Below are 21,910 nucleotides of genomic sequence, written 5' to 3'. Positions count from 1 at the left end.
ATGTAGATGTCAACAAGTAAGAATTACACATGTAAATGAATGGCAACATGTGTCAACAAGACTAGTGTAGAGTGCAAAAAATGCCAAAAAATAATAGCATGTGCCAAAAGTGATGACATGTGTCAACAAGTGTAGGTGGAAAAGCACTTTTAAGAGCAAGCGGATAAAATGCTCAAAACATGCATACATTAATTCTGAATTCTACTTTGTCCATTTACCACGAATTATACAATGATCAGTGGGTGGAGTCCTAATTTACACTGATTAGTCAGACAGAAAAGACATAACTAGCAATTAATGAGTTAGTAAGATTATTTCTCCATGACCTGAAGTTGTTGGTCTTCTAATCACCTTTACTGTTTAGAATAAAAAAATTTACAGGAAGAACACCTGCTAAAAGCGAACATCAATATTCTGGTATGAACTTCAATGTTTACCTTGCTGAGCTCTTCATTTGTATAGTTCTTCAGTGATAGATTTTTTTCATTTGTGGTATATTGTCGTTTATGATTTATTGTTATTTGTGATATATTGCTATTGATAGTATAATGCTATTTGTGATATATTGTTATTTATTGATCTATTGTTATTTATGGCATATTGTTATTTATGGTATATTGTTATTTATGGTATATTGTTATTTATGGTATATTTTTATTTATGGTGTATTGTTATTTGTGGCATATTGTTATTTGTGGTATATTGTTATTTGTGGTATATTGTTATTTGTGGTATATTGTTATTTGTGGTATATTTGTGCTATTTGAGCAACTGTATCTCAGCTGATAAAGCAGTTAGCCTCTGTGGAGTTATATTATTCAAAGCTAACATACAAATATCTACCAAACCGACCATTTAGTAATTATCTGCTTTTTGTTGTTGTGAGATTTTTGGGTATACAACTCCCGCAAGTTTTGTTCATCTATATACAGTCAAACATGGATAACTCGCCCACGGATAGCTTGAACACATGGTTAACTCGAACAGTTTCTTTGGTCCGTTTCCACGTAATGATAAATTGCTATAGATAACTCGAACTCAACACTGTTATCTCGAACTGTTTTTTGCCCAACGGCTACCGAAACGGTTGTTATCGCTTTAGAAAATCACTTTATTCCAAGCCATAGAGGTAAACCTCAACTATTCGTAATTCATAAGCGTCGTTATTACCACCATCTGCAAAATATTTTTGTCAACGACTTTTCTAAAGGTTTGGTGAAATTTGATTTATACCAAACATCCGCTTATATTAGCAATATTATATTAGCGACCGCCCTTCGGGAGCAAGGTAAAGTGAGGTAATCTTTGCATAAACTTCAAGAAAAATCGGCAAAATTGATCGTGGGTAAAACGCTTAAAAGAAAAAGATGTCTTTTCTTTTGAGCATTTCAACAACGATCAAGTTTTGCCAATTTCAATCTAAAAAACGTCCTGGCAATAACATCACCTCAAACAACAAACCAATCTCAAGTGATAGAAAAATCTCTATACTTTTTAATAAAAACGTTTTAAACTTTACATTAGAAGCATTTAATTTGAAACAAGCCATTTGTGCTTTTGATTTATATTATAGTTTGTATATGTACATGTATCTACTAATAAATAAGTAAATACATGGACTTGTGATAGTGCTCTGATAACTTGAACGCTCTGATATTTTGAACACTTTTGCTCGGTTCTGTGAAGTTCGAGTTATCTATGTATGACTGTATATATTTCTTAAAGTATGTCGCCGTAAGTCCTAAAGTATGTCGGAAATCCGGCTACAGACCTTGAATTAAATATTCCGTACCGAAGATGATTCGAGCCCGGACCAGCTGCTCATACGTCTTATGCCTAGTCCACTGGACTATAGAAGTCAAATTGCTAGCGTGTCAATATAAGGCATTACATCAGAGCAATACCTAACTGCTTTACGTATGACGGCGGGTCATAGCTAGCCTGTCTTGACAAGCTGTTGTTTTTGCGTAGTTGTCCCCCCGTTGAGCGGCGAGCAACAACAGCTTGTCACAAGACGTACTGCACCTGATGCATCAGCTGCACTTATAAGGAGTTGTTCTCTTCCGTCTACGCGGCTCTGCTGCGATGTTATTCCGGTCGATCCATTGGTAATCGTAGTCATCATTGGATTTCACGCAAAAATTTATGTAGAAAAATTAAGATAAGAACGTTTAACTGGCGACCCCTCTCTGCAGTAAACTTTAATAGAATTTGAGAACTTAGGCAACAACAGCGACTAAACATGTCGTTATTTGTGCGCTCAGTCAGTTTTATTTCTATTTTTGTATCAGTCAGTTTTATTTGTTCTTTTGGATTTTATTTTGAGTTTATTTTATTCTTAAGTTCTACTAAAGTTTATCACAGAAACTGGTCTTTGGTTAAACGTTGTAATCTTGTTTTGTTTTTACATAAATTTTGCGTGAAATCCGTTATGATTACCAATGGAGCGACTGACAACATCGCAGCCAAGCCGCGTAGACGGAAGAGAACAACTCCCTATAAGTGCAGCTGATGCATCAGGTACAGTACGTCTTGTGACAAGCTGTTGTTGCTCGCCGCTCGACGGGGGGGGGGGGACAACTACGCAAAAACAACAGCTTGTCAAGACAGGCTAGGTCATAGCATAACGTCACGAGAAGCTGTTCGCTCACATTATTAAACTGGCTAATAGCAAAACTCTCACTACTTCTATATATCACACATCTACTAATATAAACTAGTTGTTATTACACATGAGCAAAAGCAAAATAGTAACAATACTTATCTACAATTTAAAGATTTATGTACCTACATGCATTTAAAAATACTTGTAGCAGTTTTCTACAGAGCAAAATAAGTTTGCTAAAAACAAGACAGTAAGATTTCTTCAATCAGCAAGCGAGAGGTCAAAAAGTTGGTAAATCTAGGAAACTTGATCCTCATACATATTTCCCATCAGATGTCTTCACATCAAGTAACAAGGTCAGTGCAGCTGCTACAAATATATATTTACAACATATGTACGTACTTTTACTGTGTACTAAAAATAAACATTTTCTAAGACGTTAATGCAATTAGTAATTTGTTTTCCTCTAAAGCTTGTTTGATAACATTCCATGTCAAAACAGCAGCAAACAACGCTAATTATTGCATCATAATAATTAGCCTATAACAGAATTAGAACAATTGTCTATCATGAATATTCAGCAGTCATAATAAGATCAAAAAAGTTGAAAAAATTATTTTTGCAAAGTTGAGCTACAATTGGAAGGTGATACATTCTATTTTTGATTCCATGTAAATATTTCCTCATCTTTGCACACTAGTCTATGGTGGTACTTTATCTCTTAGGAGTGAACATAGACTAACTACATTACAGATTGTTTACAGGTTAATGAAAATTAAGTGAACTATGAGGGTATCTACACTTCACAAAGTACATATGATCTACATGTATCTACAGTCTACACTTTTTAAAGTATATATGACTTACCAGCTGCTGAAAATATGCCACAAAGAACAAATACACCAATATAGCCAATCCGCGGCAAAAGAAAAGTTGATATCAGTATAGAAGGCAGCCCGGCGAATGTCTGCAAAAGATAAAAGTTAAAAAAGCACAGAGCCAACAAAATATAAACTATCTTTTATATTTTACTGACGGTTCATGTCAATCAACAAACTATACTTATTAAGTTTATAATTTACGAAATTGACATCTTCACAGATGAATCCAAATTTCTTACAAATAACGCTCTTGTTGCATTACACAAAGTCTTTTAAATAGAGATATATTTATTAATTTAAGCGGTTGAGACATGTGCACTTCCATATATATTTAAACCTTAGTGTTTGTCTTTTTGCCTTTCATCTTTTTTGTCTTTTGTTAAATCTTATGTCCAGTTATAGCAATTAAAACGTGGTATTGAAAAATCCACATAGCACTGGATTTGATCTCAGGACATCCAGGCCTTGAGATGTAAAAGATGTATACTATATATATATCATACAATATTATTGAGCCCTCAGCTTTATAAAGTAATTTTACAGCTTGTACATTATACAGTTTAGTCATTCTACCTGAAGATTGCAACGTGATTGCAACGTGATTGCATGAAATTAATAGTAGTAATGATTTTAACCTGTAGTTTTTAATAAACGTCATACACAGCTCTAATTGACTCGTTATTGAGCACTTTACTTTATATATATATATATATATATATATATATATATATATATATATGATATATCAGATTGGGATTATGGAATCCTTCTCTGATCATACATGTACATACATGTACAAGTACATACATATACATGTACAAGTACATACATATACATGTACATACATGTACAAGTACATACATGTACAAGTACATACATGTACAAGTACATACATGTACAAGTACATACATGTACAAGTACATACATGTACAAGTACATACATATACATGTACATACATATACATGTACATACATATACATGTACATGTACATACATATACATGTACATACATATACATGTACATACATATACATGTACATACATATACATGTACATACATATACATATATATATATATACAATGTATATATATACAATGTATATACATATATATATACAATGTATATATATACAATGTATATATATACAATGTATATACATATATATATGCATATATATATATATACAATGTATATATACATATATATACAATGTATATACATATATATATATATATATACAATGTATATATACATATATATACAATGTATATATATATATGATATATCAGATTGGGATTCTGGAATCCTTCTCTGATCACGTGATTGGTGATAGATCATGTAATCAGAGAGGCATCACGGAATTAAAGAGGCATCCCGTGACAGAGATATATACATGTGTTTGAAAAACAACCATTTTGTTTCAGTGGAGATCTACAGCCTAATACCTGCACAAGCACAAAACTGACAGCAGCTAACCAAAATATGTATTCTATCTAATTTTCTACTAATTTGTATATACATGTATATATACATGTATATATGTGTATGTATATACTAGATGGATGTCCGGCGTTGTACGGGTAATAAAACAAAGTTTTTGCACAGAAAACTTACTTTTAATCAACATTTTCAACATCAACATCCACCATTCTAACCTTTAAACCAAGGTGTTTGTTTTTTCTGTGAACTCTGCTATTTATGTTTACTGTGTTTAATTCTGTATAATGCATACTGTACCAGCTGCAGTGCCTGCTACAGATCCATACTGATTGCAATAGTTTTGTTGGCTATATGAGTTTAAGCATCTTTTAACTTATGGGCATGAATTTTTCTTTTAGTACGGCTTCACGGATTTTTCTTGTGGTATACCTTTACACATAACGCTAGCTGCAGTGTTTAACGTAAAGCCATGAAAGATTGGTATGTATTCCAAGTATGTGCCAAATCTATTTCATAGTGCAGCAAGTTGGTCAGTGTGGTGTATTAGAGAAATAGATGCCTGCAAAACTGAGGGTCGTGAGTTCTAATCTAGTTCGCAGCGCATTTCTCATTCTTCAACTATTATCACTATAGCTAGACAGACAGAAGTACGGACGAACGCACGGACAAACATTGAGATTTATATATACACGTAGATATACAGTATATACACACTAGCTGTACACTACCTGTACAGCTACAGGTAGTACAGCTACAGGTAGTACAGCTACAGGTAGCTGTACAGGTAGCTGTACTACCTGTACAGCTACCTGTACACCTACAGGTAGCTGTACAGGTAGCTGTACTACCTGTACAGCTACCTGTACTAGCTGTACTAAAGTCTTTGATTTGTATTAAACATATAACAGCATTTGCCATTCTAACTTTCAAACTACATATCATGAGAAAAGTGTTTTGTGTGGTTGAAATATATTAAGAGAAAAAATGAAAGCAACTGTAAAGGTTTTGTAACTTTGACAAACAATTGTAACTTTTAAACTTCATATCACGAGTAAAATGTTTTGTATAGGTCAAATAAATTAAAAAAAAATAAAACAACTGTAAAAGGGTTTAAATGTAAATGTGAAATAATTAGCAAGTAATAGCTAAATTAAGTCTGTTTTGTTACGATTACAATGAAAGATGATTTGGCAATGATACAATTAATACAAACTGAGAAAGCAAAATAGAAATCCTGAATGTATTGAAGTAATAATAAAATTTTTTGCATAGAAGTGTGTGTGTATAAAAAAGGTTACTGTTTTACCAAAAGCTATCTATCAAAACTTTGGATACGATGATACTGGTAACTCTCGATACTGGTACAAATATATGATACTGGTGAAAATGTAAAAATGAGATATCGTACAGTCTTTGTCTGACCAAACGGAGAGAGAGAATGCCAAGGCTCTTCCTTTAAAGATAATACAATTGTCCGCGTAACAAGAATTGGCCTTGACCACAGATATAGCAATTGAACCTTATGAAAAACCAAAAACAGAAATTCAAAAAACACAAAAAGCATTGTGTTTCATAGAGTTGATAGAATTCATAGTTTCAAATAATACATCATTTATCACGTGCATACGCTATATGGTATATGATAGAGTATATGATCAATACGCTTTGAATAGCTCAGTGGTAAAGCGTGTGAATTTAAATCTAGTGGTCGCCGTGAGTTCAGACCCACCATAATGCAGAATTTTAAAATCCAAGATTTTAATAGTTATAGCTGAACAAACACAGACACATGTATATATGTCTATATAAATTGAATTCTTTTTTAGATTTTCACTCTGAAAGCTTTCAGTGTTTATTATTTGCACAGACTGTACAAAGTGTGAGCCTATAAAAGTAGATCATTTTATAGTTTCATATTTGAGCAACGGAATTGTGCAAACAAATTTAAAAAATCCTTTTTTCCGGCCATTCGATGCTGGGGGAGTTACACATATAAATAATTACAAAAGAACTGAGCTGACAAGTTTCCTAAAACATTCATTATTGTACATATGCGTTTTACTTTACCTCTGCAGAAAACATAATTCCCACAAGGGTCGTTGAGTTTTCAAGGCCAAAAACCTTTGCAACTCCTGACAACACTAGTGGAAAAGCTGAAGCAGAACCCATAAAGGACAAGCATGTCCAAAACATCAGCAGCTCTCTTCCAGCTTCATTAGCAAAAGCTTGCGGAAGAAATAGTGTCAAGTAAAGAAGTGCTTGAAACCCAAAACAGAGTCCCGTGACCAACTGAAAATAGAAAAAACCATTAGTACTTGAGCATTCGTCCTAATTGTGGCTATTATCACCGTGGAGCACCTCACTCAAATGATATTGAGCACTCTGGCTATCATTTGATTTGGCGAAGTGAAACTAATGCTGCCTACATTATGTCCTGTACCCAGAAAGACATTAATTCCGTCAGCCTTGGCATTTTTGCTTGGCCGTTTCCTGTATGCGTTGAAGTATAGAATTTTGTCAAAAAAAGAAACGCTCCGAGTAAAACACATTAGACGGACAAAGCTATTAACCATTTATATGATGTTACTTTCAATGTTTCAAGGAACAAACTATCAACCTGCAGAGTAAAAAACGGACTGCTATTACATCATGCATGTTTCTGAAGAGTGTTTTCATCAGTCTTCCAAGCATCTTAAAGTTTTCAGATCAAGGTATAAACTACATTATGAACAAATCTGAAAACAATGCATCAGATTTAGACCTTAGTGACTTCAAATTAGAGTTTAGTTGTGATGATTGTAACAGTCGATCTTCTCAGGCACACCCTCACTAAAGCCATGGCAACCACCACAGCAACAATGACAAAATTAATTGTTATTAATGTAACCGAGTCATTATCAGTACCATTCTGTAGACAATTTCCTACTGATCACTTTCTACTTACGACTAGCTAAATGCACGGGTATATGCTGCACATTTGTTCAAGATTTAACACAGCTTATAAACCATGACGGGTAATGTAGTTTCCATTGGCTAAGTGTCTTTACCTTATGAATTTGAGTAGCTTAAGCTACCCTAAATCTTTACTATAATAAGAACCGTGTCTGAAGCCAGCTTGCGCATAATATTATATTTAAATATGCTTATAATCGATACGTTATGCTAGTAAGCGTAAAGTATAAAGCGTATTAATAAGCGTGCTAATAAGGATGCTGGTACGAAAATACTAACCGATAGCTTTTTTGCAAGTGCTGCACAAGTATGTGCACACGTATTCCTTCCTTCAAGCGGCATTCAATTAAAGGGGGTGCTGTATTTTACTATTGTTCTTCTATAGCGGCGCTCAAATAGAGATTTCGTTGTATATAAGAAGCAATCGACGCAGCTACTACCTCTCTTTGAAAAGCTAACCTACAGGTCCGGATAACAATGACAATATTGGCCCACTCACTAATTCTGGCAGCAAAAAAGGTTAAAGATGGTAATATCATGGTTTTGCAATTGCTATCACTCACCCTATTGGACAGTTTGTCTGACAAAAGTCCCATTGCGATTTTTGCAGGGGCGGTGAAAAGTAAGGCTGTTGATCCTACGAGAGTGAGAAATCTGTCATCATTCACTACTTTGTTTAATCCATATCCTTTGTAGAGGCCTGTGATGAGGTTCAGAGACGTGCAGTTGATTAGCATCAGGACCCAAAATATGATAAAAGGTCTCTGCACGACGGACTGCCGTATCGTCAAATCCCAAAACTTTGTACGATGAATAGGAGCTGTATCGATTTCTTTAACAACTTTTTTGGTTGACTTTTCAAGTCCAAAGGCTTGGTTAATTGTACGTCTTGCTGTTGACAAATGTTTTTTGGGTTCCTCATCATCATCGTTTGAATCGCTCTCTATACTAAAAATATAAAATTTAAGTTTATATTGTCTTTCTTATCAAGCAGTATTATGGTAAAGCTTTGTTAAATCTGACTATAATATAGGGCTATGAAATATCAAAACGATACTGTAACGATGATTTGACAAGCTAATAAAGTGTTTAAAATATACTAATCCTAATAAGCTTAAAAGACGGGATGAGGACTGGGTACCTACAGGCACACAGAAACACTTGTTTTTCGTTCAATAAAAGGAACATGCTCAGAATGTCGAAATGTGGAAACAGGTGACCTGAGACTAACAATATCTGCATAAGCAAGTCAAACTTCAAAAGGCACCATAAAACAATAGACAGTATCATTACATTTAATAACCGTAGATAGAAGAATAGAATGCGAATCTAGAGATAGAACGCTATCAAGTTAGCATGACGCAAGGAAGAAGATAAATAGGTCAAAGCTATCAGCATGTGGTTAAAAGGGGTGTTCATTTATCTAATTACAATGCTAGGACTAGTTTGTCAAAGTTCATAGGACAAAATTTTGACACGAAAATATGGACAAGAGAGTTTTCAAATTCCAGCACTCACACGCATACAATCAAATAAATATTTAAAGTGATTATCTTGTTGAGCTGTACTACAATCTTTTGTGCCCTGAGAGCCGGAAGCTTATTGAAAATAAGTGAGATAATGACTATTGAATTTACAACCACTGCTGAGATTTGCAGTTTCTGCTTTTTATTCACCATTGTCTCAAGTAACTCAAGTCATTGCATCACTAGGGCTAGTCAGTACTTGTCGATGGTGCTGGGTTTTTTCATGGTAGTGCTAGGCAATCATCGAGAATATCAAAAATTGAAAAAAATTGAGGCTAGGTCAAGTACATATTCACATATGGAGTGTGATGTTTTTGATACCCTGACAGCCAATCGGGAGATTAGAACAGATTGAAGAGCATGGTTCATCAAAAATATCTTGTGGTTTAAGTTGCATAATAAATGGTAGTAGTCAGTGAATATGCCTTTACGAAACCTTTTTTTTAGACAGATATAAAAATGTGGTTCGATTAGACAATTCTTTTGGTTTTTATTCAGCTATAAAAAAGTTTCTATCCCAGAGACCACTAATATTTTTCAGTGATTATAAATTTGGTAATTTTTTGTGAGTTTGATATAGTTCGTTTAGTAAGTGAAAACTAAATTACTTTATAATTGGCTGTTTAGGCTTTTATCTTAAATCAGCTAAAAGACCAAAATTCCATCTAACTTTCCTTGACTGCACAAAGCACTTTTGTACAATCCTATGCAGGAATACAAACTTCTACGCTGAAATAATAACTCCTAAAAAGGATCAAAAACTCCCACACAAGAATAAAAACTCTAACAAGAAAGGACAACTTTTAGTTTGGAAGGAATAACAGCTCCTAAAAAAAACAACTTCTATAAAGGAATAACAACCCCCATGCAAGAATAAAAACTCATGAAAAAATAAGCTTCTATGAAGGCATAGCAACTCTATAAAAAGTAACAACTCCTAATATAGAAGTTATAAAAACCTGGAATAGTCAATGAACCTGGCCTGCCATAAAAACTAGCTTGAAAAATTTCTTAACATTGCTTACATTTCAAAAGGTTTAATATTGAACCTTATTATTGGACAAATACATTTATGAATAAAAAGCTGCAAACAATATTAATGTACATAAAATATGCCTATCGATGATGGCACTTAAAACTTTTACAAAGCCAAAAAGCTAACATTTTTGTTAAAGCTTTTAGAATTAAGGCAGCTTGGTATCAAAAACTGATAGCCCAAACAATTTGTGTTGTCTATTGCACATGCAAATCCTTTTTCCGTATATTTTGCAAAACACTAGCTGAGAAATAACCAGCCTAAAGATGTAAGAAAAGCCATGAGTTGTAATGGCAAAACGCTATGTTGTGCATAAAATTATTACCTAGAGACTGATGGTGGATTGTTAAAAATGTAAACTGTAAATAATTCCTAGAATTGTTAGCAGCGTTATAATTTAGCAGTTGCTAGATTATATATACAATTAAATCTCAGTTCATCTGCTTGTGAATTTTTATTTTAAGTAATTTTCTTGTGAATTTCTTACTTTCATGCACAATCTAATTAGCTACAACAAACTATACTAATTACAAAATGTCACAATAGCATTAGATTTCCAAAAAAAGCGCTGAAGGTTAGATGACGTTAGTTGTTTGTATCAAAACCAGTAAGTAGTAGATCACAAACCTCCCTATTCTAGCAACATACATGTATGTACCTTTTTTTTTCCGAGCTAAGGAGGCTCTCTTTTTCATGATTCTCCTTTATATTTTGATTTTCTTCTTCTCCGTTTTGCGGAGGAGGAAATAGAAATGTAATTCCAATTATCTGCATAGCAAGACTCACACCAGCTATGACCATCAATAATGATGGAATCCTATCCAAAATCTTCTCATCTTCAAAGTACCTGCCAATTAGACAACATTAGTTGTTTGCTGTCAATTACACTAGTTGTTTGCTTTCATTCAGACAACTTTAGTTGTTTGCTGTCAATCAGACAAATTTAGTTGTTTGCTGTCAATCAGACTACTTTAGTTGTATGCTGTCAATCAGACTACTTTAGCTGTTTGCTGTCAATCAGACTACTTTAGTTGTTTGCTGTCAATCAGACAACTTTAGTTGTTTGCTGTCAATCAGACTACTTTAGTTGTTTGCTGTCAATTAGACTATTTCAGTTATTTACTGTCAATCAGACTACTTTAGTTGTTTGCTGTCAATCAGACAACTTTAGTTGTTTGCTGTCAATCAGACTACTTTAGTTGTTTGCTGTCAATTAGACTATTTCAGTTATTTACTGTCAATCAGACAACTTTAGTTGTTTGCTGTCAATCAGACAACTTTAGTTGTTTGATATCAATCAGACTACTTTAGTTGTTTGATAATATCAAACAACTAAAGTAGTCTGATTGATATCAAACAACTAAAGTAGTCTGATTGATATCAAACAACTAAAGTAGTCTGATTGATATCAAATTGATATCAATCAGACTACTTTAGTTGTTTGATATCAATCAGACTACTTTAGTTGTTTGCTATCAATCAGACTACTTTAGTTGTTTGCTGTCAGACTACTTTTGTTGTATGCTGTCAATCAGACAACTTTAGTTGTTTGCTGACAATCAGACAACTTTAGTTGTTTGCTGTCAATCAGACTACTTTAGTTGTTTGATATCAATCAGACTACTTTAGTTGTTTGATATCAATCAGACTACTTTTGTTGTATGCTGTCATTCAGACAACTTTAGTTGTATGATGTCAATCAGACCACTTTAGTTGTTTGCTGTCAATCAGACAACTTTAGTTGTATGCTGACAATCAGACAACTTTAGTTAGTTGTTTGCTGTCAATCAGACAACTTTAGTTGTATGCTCAATCAGACAACTTTAGTTGTTTGCTGACAATCAGACAACTTTAGTTGTATGCTGACAATCAGACAACTTTAGTTAGTTGTTTGCTGTCAATCAGACAACTTTAGTTGTTTGCTGTCAATAAGACGACTTTAGCTGTTTGATGTCAATCAAACTACTTTAGTTGTATACTGTCAATCAAATTATTTTAATTGTTTGCTGTCAATCAGACTACTTTAGTTGTTTGCTGTCAATCAGACTACTTTAGTTGTTAGCTGTCAATCAGACTCCTTTAGTTGTTTGCTGACAATCATAGTACTTTAGTAGTTTGATGTCAGTTAGACTACTTTCGTTGTTTGCTGTCAATCAGACTACTATTATAGTTGTTTGCTGTCAATCAAACTACTTTAGTTGTTTGCTGTCAATCAGACAACTTTAGTTGTCTGCTGTCATTCAGACTACTTTAGTTGTTTGCTGTCAGTCAGACTACTTTAGCTGCTTACTGTCAATCAGACTACCTTAGTTGTTTGCTGTCATTCAGACTACTTTAGTAGTTTGCTGTCAATCAGAGTACTTTAGTTGTTTGCTGTCAATCAAAATACTTAATTGCTTGCTGTCAATCAAAATACTTAATTGCTTGCTGTCAATCAGAATACTTTAGTTGTTTAATGTCAGTCAGACTACTTTAGTTGTTTGCTGTCAATCAGACCCCTTTAGTTGTTTGCAGTCAATCAGACTACAGGTGTTTCACTACTATCAGGTGTTTCCTGTTCAGTATTGTTTTAGCAACAGCATATAAAAAAAACTTTTCATGACAGGCAGCAGCTAGAAAGTAGGTTGCAAAATAAGAGTCTCAATCTATGACTGCCAAAGTTAAAAAAACTTAAAACAAAATTCACTAACAAAAAATGTAAACTCTGACTTTAACAAGAAATTAATCTCATATATTTAGCAAGTTCAACCGAATAAATTTTCAATTGATTGCTAACAAGTTTAAGCTGAATAAGTAATCGAACAGTTAAAACATATTGTAATAGCAAAACAGAATAATTTTTAAATGTTGTAGTCAGTCACATTGTTTTCATCAAAAACTTTTTTTGTCAATTTGTGTCATTACTATATATATAATATATTACTATACAAAACAAGCTGTAAACAAGAAATAAAAATTTGTTGTTTATTTTTTATTTTTCCAAAAATCACCATCATTTTTTGCAAACTTTTTAAACAAAATGTTTCTTTTTTGCTATTTCATAAACTTAATGTATTGTGTACTAACCTGTCTGAGTCTGTGACATTCAAGGTGGTAACTTGGTCTGCTTTTACATTTGTAGGGTTTGCATAAGCATCTTCTATTTGATTAAACACTAGTCCACCAGTGGAAGGTCCCAAAAGGACAATGGCTGCCATAGTTGTCTGGTAATTTGGAAACCACTGCAAAACACAGCTCAAAGCAAAAAACAAATTTCTGAGACAAAAATACTGAGTTGAATGATTAGATGAAATTATTAAATCAGCGATCTTTTTTAGTACCTCTAACTCTCTTCATTTGTAAGATTTGCTCTGTAAAAAGGGAGATGTGATATTGCTAGAAGTTTTAACAGTTGCTGTGAGTTTGGCTGGTAGAATCTAGTGTTTGGTAAAAAATGTAAAAGAGGCCAGCAGTTATTATATATGTTTGACATTGTTATTAGTTTGTTTCAAAAAAATTGCAAATTAAAAAAAATTTGATGCTAATTTTGAGGTTTTTTACGCACAATGAGATTTCTTGCAGTTGTAGTGTAAATATGCTTTTTTACAGGCTAGGAACTTTGCATTAGTGGAGATTTAAAATTAAAAAGTTCTATTGAACCCCAAACCACAGTTTTTCGTGATAATGTATAGTTGTATTTGAAACTTCCTGTTTTCCATTCCAAAAGTAGGACTGAAATGTAAGTAAATTGGCTACTTGCCAGTCTTTTCTAAACAAGTGAAACTTAGAAGCTCATGATCTTGGTATTAGTAAAGCTCATACTTTATCATAGATTTGTTGTTTTAGTTAAGAGCAGATAAATCTTAGAGAATTCTTATTTTTACTTTCCTTGATGTTGTGCAAGAACAACATAATTTTGTAAAAGTTTCGTTATTGTAAAATGATGCTATAAATGGCAATACAGACCAAATAGAAGATATTTAATGTGTTACCAAAATCTTTGGTTGATTTTATTGTCACTAATTATTTTTATTTCTACATTTAACTGTCTACAGGGTCTCTTGCCAACAGCGTAGACCATTTCAGATGTTAATATTATCATCAGTATAACCTGAAATATTGGTTAGGCTTCAAACCGTAGATATCTCCGTCTTGCTATTGCTGTCTTACACATGTTTCTGACATACTATTTGTATTACCTTCATAACGAGTGTGATTGGAGGAGTGTACATGAACCCATATCCTATCCCAAACATGAAACCAAGTGTAGTACAGAACAAGTAGTAGTTAACCTTGATGGAGAAGGCTGAGAGAAGCAAGCTCAAGCTGAAAGAAATCATGAAAAGATATTAAACTTGAGGTTGCCCAGAATTTACTTGGAAACACCACAATAACAGAAAGTACAATAAACAACAAGCTACACAGCCAGTTAGAGTAGTTGTTTTAAAAGTAGACGAGACAGCGGCAGTCTATGTATATGTAGTTTAAAATATGGTTGTATAAAGCAGGCAACTTTAAACTAGAGTTTTTCCTGAAACTACATATAATCATACTGCACACTTGCGCACTTACAGTTAGATAGGTCAAAGATAAATCTTAAGTCTTTTTCACTAAGGTTACAGAGCCTACCATCCAGTTAATGCATTATTTAATGCATTATTATACACTTTTGACGGCATTGGTTTAAGGCAGCCTAATATTAGCCATAAAAAGAGTTTTCTCACAAGTATAATTATAGATCTGTTACCCTTCCATATAACTCTTTGGATACTCATTAGAAAGGAGTTTAATCCTAATGCTCTGCTGTCTATGAATACCAGCAAGATTACATTACTAATATAATAGCTCTCAACTCAGCGTGGATTTCTATTAACTGAAAATTGGTTTAAAACTTACACAGATTAAAAAAACACTTCTGCAAATTCTTTTGTCCTGAACAGGAATTATAGTAAGAATGAAAACAGCTACTTCTTTTACCATATTTTCACCGTATATGTGAATATGAAATGCTTATTATAAAATAAGACAGTCATCAATACTTCAACAGCTCATCATACAAAAGGCAAATGTACAAAAGCACATCTATAATTGGCTTCAGTGTAAATACGAGTATAGAGATTTATTACTGTATACACGACATTTCTCTCATTTTCAATGAGATAACCTGCAGGTGGGTGTTTAAGAGACTGGTTTACAGAAACCTCTGAAAGGTATGAAATATATTTGTTTGTTGGTTTTATTTCACATTAAATCATGACATAAGAAAATTATAAAAAGTAAGGTGCAATGTGGGCCCATATGTGCAGTAGCATGGCTATTCAAGGCGCAGAGCCCGAGTTAACAGAAGAGATTGTCAATGAAAAAAACAAGATTGTCTAAGCAATAGAAATCTGAACAAATCTATTCCAGAGAGGCCAACGAGTACTGCTTTAAAGCAGCTCTGAAGCTATCATGACTACCAATTTTCCTCAGCCAAATTGGCAAGGAATTCCATTCTGATGACACACGATAAGCAACCCGTCTATGGCCACCAGTAGAGAAGAAGGGTGGAAGAGGTAATGAAAATAAGGAATGATGAGTGTTATAACGCGTTGACAAGTTAATTTGAGATTTAAATTGTGTGAAAGCTAAAAGACATATTTTTAGTTGGTAAAGTTGCTGTATAGGCAAAACACGAGATCTTTTAAACAAAGGATTTGACGGAAAGTAAGAGTTTTTATGATATGTTATTCTAAGCAATCACTTCTGGATGACTAAAATTTTGTTTAAGAAGCTCATTGGAGCGTTTCCCCATGCTTCCAAGCGATAAACTATTTTACTGTTAATTAGAGTATTATATTAAAGCAAAAGAGGCATTTCTAGTAAGATCAACGAGGCTTGGTAAATAAGTCCCAAGCTTTGTCGCAGTTGTTTTCTCAATAGTTCTATGTGTCTTGACCTGTTTAGTGTACTATCTATTGTGACGCCTAAAAATTTTATACTATCCATCATTAGTATGTTTTGTCCATTCATGGAAATGTTTTCTGTTAATCAAAATTTATTTTGTGGAATTTGAATAATTATAAAATTAGTCTTGTCAACATTCAATGTTAGTTTGTTTTGGTCACATCAATTTTTTATCGCATTTAATTCTTTATTAATTATAGTTAAATATCTTTATTCAAATTTTTAGCAGTATAAAATAAGTTAGTATCATCAGCAAACAAAATAGTTTTAAATTTATCAGTACTCTTTACAAGATCATTTATATATAACAAAAATAGTGTTGGTCTAAAGATGGATCCTTAGGGTACTCTACATTTAATTACTAAAGGTTGGGATATTTTCTGAGATATTATAACACATTGAAAACGATTTGATAAATAATTTTGAATTAATTTTAAATTCGAATGAAAAAAATTTATTTGCTCAAGCCTGTTTATCAAAATAGAGTGATGTATTGTATCAAAAGCCTTTGAGAAGTCAATGAAAATACCTAAAACAAATAGACTATTGTTTAAAGCAGCAAGTGTATTGTTTGTAAATTTTATCAATGCTTCACGAGTTCCTTTTCCTTTCTGAAATCCAAATTGAGATTCTACAATAATGTTGCAGTATTGCAATATTCTTGCTCAAAGTTTTTGAGAAAACCGGCAGAATAGAAATAGGTCTATAGTTATTAGATAACAGCTTGTGAAATGTGGAGGAAATTGGCCAAACATGTGAAATTGAATAGTTTTTACGCTGACTAACACACATACACACACATACAAGCAAATGCATGTACACACATGAACAATAACAATGTTGTTAGATTTATTAATATAAAATTGATGGCAATATTGATCTTGCAGCATATTACCAGGAAAGACATAATTCCAGCAAACAATTCTACAGTAACATAGCAACAATTTTTTTGTGTACAGCTAAATTAACAGTAAGGCAAGTAACTGTGTAAGTTACTGTAAGTTTCTGGTTGATGAGGTTAAAAGAAAAGTACCTGCAAATAGCTGAGCCGATCGCTGTCACAGCCCTTGTGCCAATTTTATTCTCAACAACTCCAGCTATGTACATGGTAAGACTAAAACCGACTGCAATCAAGCCGGGAATCCATAAGACACTGCTGTAGTCTAAATCGCTAGGGCTTGAGTATAGTCTTATGTAGGAGATCGCGTATGGACTGAAATTTGCTACAAATAAGCGCAAGAGAATTATCTTATGATGCACACTTGTCTAAAAATTGTCATTGAAAAACAATTTGCAAAATTACGTATACGGTAACTTTTTATTGGCATTGGTAATCATCAACAAAATGATGTTTCTCATTTCATATCAGAAGGAAGAACAGAAAAAGGAAAGACAGAAATCAGGAATTATTGAGTGAACTGAACAGGCGTGTTTCAAAAGTTGGTAATCTAATAGTATTGTAGAGTAGTCGAGTTTGTGAATTGTAGGTTTTAGTAACAAAAGTTCATAAACTGCATCATACTACGGTAGATGTAGTATGTTGGTGTCACAAAATAGAAAATGATCCATGGTCATATGCTTGGAAGGATAAATATAAATGTTCTGCGCGCAGTTTATTCAGAATTTTAAAACCTGTGACGCAAATGCGCAAAACGAGCAATTTTTGTACTAGCTATATGTTCAAAGCTATTATGATGGGACAAGTAGTAGTGAGGTAAGCTGGATTGATGGTAAAAGAATATATTATAAAACACTAATATCCTAGAGGTCTAGTGCACCATTACAGATTGTAGGTGTCCTGACAAAGCACCTGATGTAAGTATGTGTCCAAAAATTCAAAAACATGTACTGCGAAAGATTGGTGCAGGTAGTAACATGCTGGATGGTGAAGCCCAAGAACCTATTGTCATGGGTTCAAATTCTCTATGGTTTTAAACAGTGAGCTATGTGAACAGTGAACCGTAGACTGTGAACAGTGAAATGTGGGCTGTGAACCATAGACTGTGAACTCTGTGGCTCTGAACCAACAAAGTGACGAGACGAATCTTATTATAGCCAAGACTGGTTTAGGTGTAGATAATATTTATGTCATCGACAAATACAGCATAGTTTGAGTTGAAAATCTACTTTGAACATTTCAATCATGTCTTTTGTGTACACTTCATTCATAAAAATGATCAGATATTGTGTTAAGGTTTGATGTCAGTTCCAGTCATATACCTGACTTAAATTAAAGCACTGCATAGTCACAAAAACCTTTTTTTTGTTTGTCATATTAGACAAATGTGTTTATTTTAGAAAAAAGCCCATGGTACAAAAAGCTTACTTTTTGAGTGATGACAGTTGTACATTATTTTTCTTAAGGAAAATTGACATTAGGATATCATAACAAATCAAACTTACCCGTTGAGAATTTCTAACGGTGCATTATATTTCACACGTTAGACATCATGCTTTACCTACTACGTAATTATGGGAAGGGGGGTTAGTATATTTTACCGCTTACCCCATGAAAAGAACATGCCCAGTGAGGAAAGCAAAATGCCCCCTCCTAAAACAGAAAGGATTCCTTTGACGAGCCTCATGCTAGTAGCCTACTAACAGTCACCAGATCTGATTCACTTGTTAGGCTGGTAGAAGTGATTGTAATGAGGCTTGCACTAATTCTCATCTGTGAAATGGAGCATTACGAAAGCCTCCGGTGGTTGAGTATCGTACCAGAGAAATAATCCTTTCAAAGCTCCTTCACTCATATTTACGCATGTATAATGACCATGCAAAGGTTATAGTATGTGTAATCAAGCATTTCACTGGTTGCTCATAAAAACCGGAACTATTTAGAAGGACATGATGGTTTAAGTATCTACATGTAGCTGTCGTATATTCATACATGGATTATATGGTATCATTGCCCTTTTAACCATCTTTTTATAGCAGAGAAGTTCTGTTTCCTAATGAGCTTGAGGTAAAAAGGTCAATATCTAACAACGACTTGTCACACTTTCTGGCTCAGCAGTGTTATCACAAAATCACATTTGTGCATACCCTCTAACATTGATTTCATCTTGATACTTATAGAGGTTTCTTACCATTATATCACCATAACAGCCTACTCATCTATCATAACAGACAACTCATCTATCACACAAGCATTCCATCCGTATGAGTATTCATTCTGCGCTGTTAATAATCACTTATTAGATTACAAGGCTAACTTACCGCTATTAGTTCTGGCCAACTAAAGTTTTACATGTCACGATCTTCCACTGGGAAAAGCAGCCAAAAAAGCTGAAACATACAAGCGTGCAACGGAAAGGTTGCACACTTGTATGTTTCTGGTTCAGTTAGATGCAGGTTAAACAAGTTAGACACATTGATTAGACAAGCTATATTATTAATGAGCACCAAACCAATTCCTTTTTTGACAACATTCGATTTAATACTGACTCAGAAGGCAGCGGATGATCTGCATGACCATTACCAAGAAACAATTGGAAGAATGTTAATGTAAAATCTACATACAATTTTCATTGAAACATGCTGACATTGACCATGTTTTTATGTTTCAAATAAATTTGGAGTCGCTTCCACTCCAAGTTGTAGAAACAATAAAATCCAAACGCATTTGACACAATTTCACTTTGCTAAATGTGAAAATGTGAAAAGTGAGTTTACTTTTACAAGCTCTGTATTGAGGGATCCATTGCAAATCTTGGCAAAACCTACATGTATGGTGCAACTTCAAATCATTGAAACGGTAGGATGCGAGTTTATCAGCAGTGGGCAACTCTGAACTCAATTGAAGCATGAAAACATAGTGTTTGAAAGCTATGATCTGATTCCTGTATGATCAGAAACTATGGCTGCTCTCTAGAGAGAACAATTATAGTAATAAACTGTTTAGCCAATTAGAAATAAATATTTTAATGTCTCTTTTTAGTTGATATTATCATTGATGAGTTTCTAGACATAAACACAAAATGATTCATAGTCACTTTCTTTGAAAGATAATTCTTTGATTTGACAGCTACATCTCTGATTGGCAAACTTTGAAGGTTGTGACAATATCTTCCACATCACAGAATGCTTATGGGGTCAGGTTCATATATTTAGAAATTGCTAAATGCCCAGCATGGCACGAGTAGCAAAATAATGACCCAAGGAATTTGAGGAGCCTATGCTAGTAACTTAAGCTAGTAACTTAAGCTAGTAACTTACTATAATAAGAGCCATGTTCTCTGTCTGAAGTCAGCTTGTTATGTGGTTTTACACGTAATGATCTCTCATGCAACCATGATCTTCAAGCATGCTAATAGTAAGCAATAGTAGATTTACAATCGCTGCATAAATATTTGCACAATATTATTCTATCATGCAGCAATACAGCCACTTGGCTTAGTAGATAGAACTGCTTGTCTGCAGACCTGGATGTCCTGAGTTCAAATCCAGGATGAAGTGAATGTTTTATTTTTGTAACTTTATCGCAATAACTGCACTAGAATGACAGACCAACAAACAGATAAACACAGAGATTTGCATATATAGATGTGCTCTAAACTAAATTTGAATAAGTCTTGCAATAAGAGAGGATAAAAGATTATCTGACAATACAAACATAATTGTATTGCTAGTAGCAGATAACACTAGAAATTGATATTTGAATTGGTGTAACTTCGACCAATTATCAGGTTTCATGAACCTTTTAAAGTTGTGAAAAGGAACCGAAACAGTTGTGTTCTGTGCAAAATATTGACTGAAGAAAGCTGTGACGCTATATAATTATATTAAAATCATTTGGTTTACCAACTACTGTAAAACCTCTAATTGAACGCATGGCACTCTATTTTTCAACCATTCTTCTTTAGTGGCGGTCAGTTAGAGGTGGCGTTCAAATAGAGGCTGGTGTTGTATTTTTCAAATGGCTCGTCAGAACTTTGGTGAATCGAATGTTGCCTATATTTTGCCCTCTTCTTTCGGTGGACTGATATTAAACATTTTGAATGCAATAAATCTGCTAATTTACCTCTAACTTGTCAGAGATCTTTTAATAAAATATGCACTGGGAAAACGAAAAATATTTTTACTAATTGTTATCTGTTGCTTGCAATTAATCTCTGTTGATATTATAGCTTGTGCTTTGCAATTTTTTAGAGCTTTCATTTTTTTATTTCTTTCTGAATTTGAAGGCATATTCGATTCTATATCGATATTTACCAATTTGAATAAAAGCCCATGGCACAGTATGTTTGCTACAGTTTGCAGCCAAAACTAGCTTTTTATGTGCAATAGAAGAGAAGTTACAAGCGTCGACTGATTGAAAGCCGTGTTAAGATAACCGCAGAGATGTTATTAAATAACATGCTGTAAATCTGCATATTTATATGCAAATATATATTTACGAGCAAATGACATAAAGGAATTATACTTATAATACATGCAGAAACAAAAGTTAACGTTTTTAAAACAAAAATATTTGCATTGTTGGCTCGGATAGCTGCAATTTGATTGCTGCTATCGATAGAACAAACCAAATTGGCAGGCA

At 33.5% G+C, this 21,910-nt stretch overlaps 1 protein-coding gene across 2 annotated transcripts; it reads right to left on the bottom strand.

Moving 5' to 3' along the window:
- Nucleotides 1-2,668: 2,668 nt before the first annotated feature.
- LOC137406540 (uncharacterized MFS-type transporter YhjX-like) lies at nucleotides 2,669-19,005 on the bottom strand. 2 transcript variants are annotated; one of them, XM_068093136.1, is made up of 9 exons: nucleotides 18,875-19,005; nucleotides 17,402-17,591; nucleotides 14,622-14,748; nucleotides 13,510-13,664; nucleotides 11,102-11,290; nucleotides 8,445-8,829; nucleotides 6,997-7,218; nucleotides 3,473-3,572; nucleotides 2,669-2,974 (listed from the first exon to the last, which is right to left on the bottom strand). In XM_068093136.1, exons 1-9 carry the CDS (start codon nucleotides 18,951-18,953, stop codon nucleotides 2,919-2,921), a joined length of 1,503 nt encoding a protein of 500 aa, XP_067949237.1. In that variant the 5' UTR covers nucleotides 18,954-19,005; the 3' UTR covers nucleotides 2,669-2,918. The 2 variants fall into 2 exon arrangements, with proteins under 2 accessions (XP_067949237.1, XP_067949238.1); XM_068093137.1 differs by lacking the exon at nucleotides 18,875-19,005 and adding an exon at nucleotides 18,772-18,789.
- Nucleotides 19,006-21,910: the final 2,905 nt, after the last annotated feature.

Source organism: Watersipora subatra, chromosome 10 (genome assembly GCF_963576615.1).
Source record: "Watersipora subatra chromosome 10, tzWatSuba1.1, whole genome shotgun sequence".
Lineage (NCBI taxonomy): Eukaryota > Metazoa > Bryozoa > Gymnolaemata > Cheilostomatida > Watersiporidae > Watersipora > Watersipora subatra.
Note: the sequence above shows the minus strand (reverse complement) of the source record. Positions and strands in the feature narration are given on the sequence as shown.

Bases quoted from the DNA above. Each gene is read 5' to 3' on its own strand.
- LOC137406540 (XM_068093136.1), bottom strand. From the start codon at position 18,953: ATGAGGCTCGTCAAAGGAATCCTTTCTGTTTTAGGAGGGGGCATTTTG. The intron at 11,291-13,509 runs GTTAGTACACAA...TCTAATTGGCAG, and splicing joins AATGTCACAGACTCAGACAG to GTACTTTGAAGATGAGAAGA. The intron at 3,573-6,996 runs GTAAAGTAAAAC...TATCTTTTGCAG, and splicing joins GAATTATGTTTTCTGCAGAG to ACATTCGCCGGGCTGCCTTC.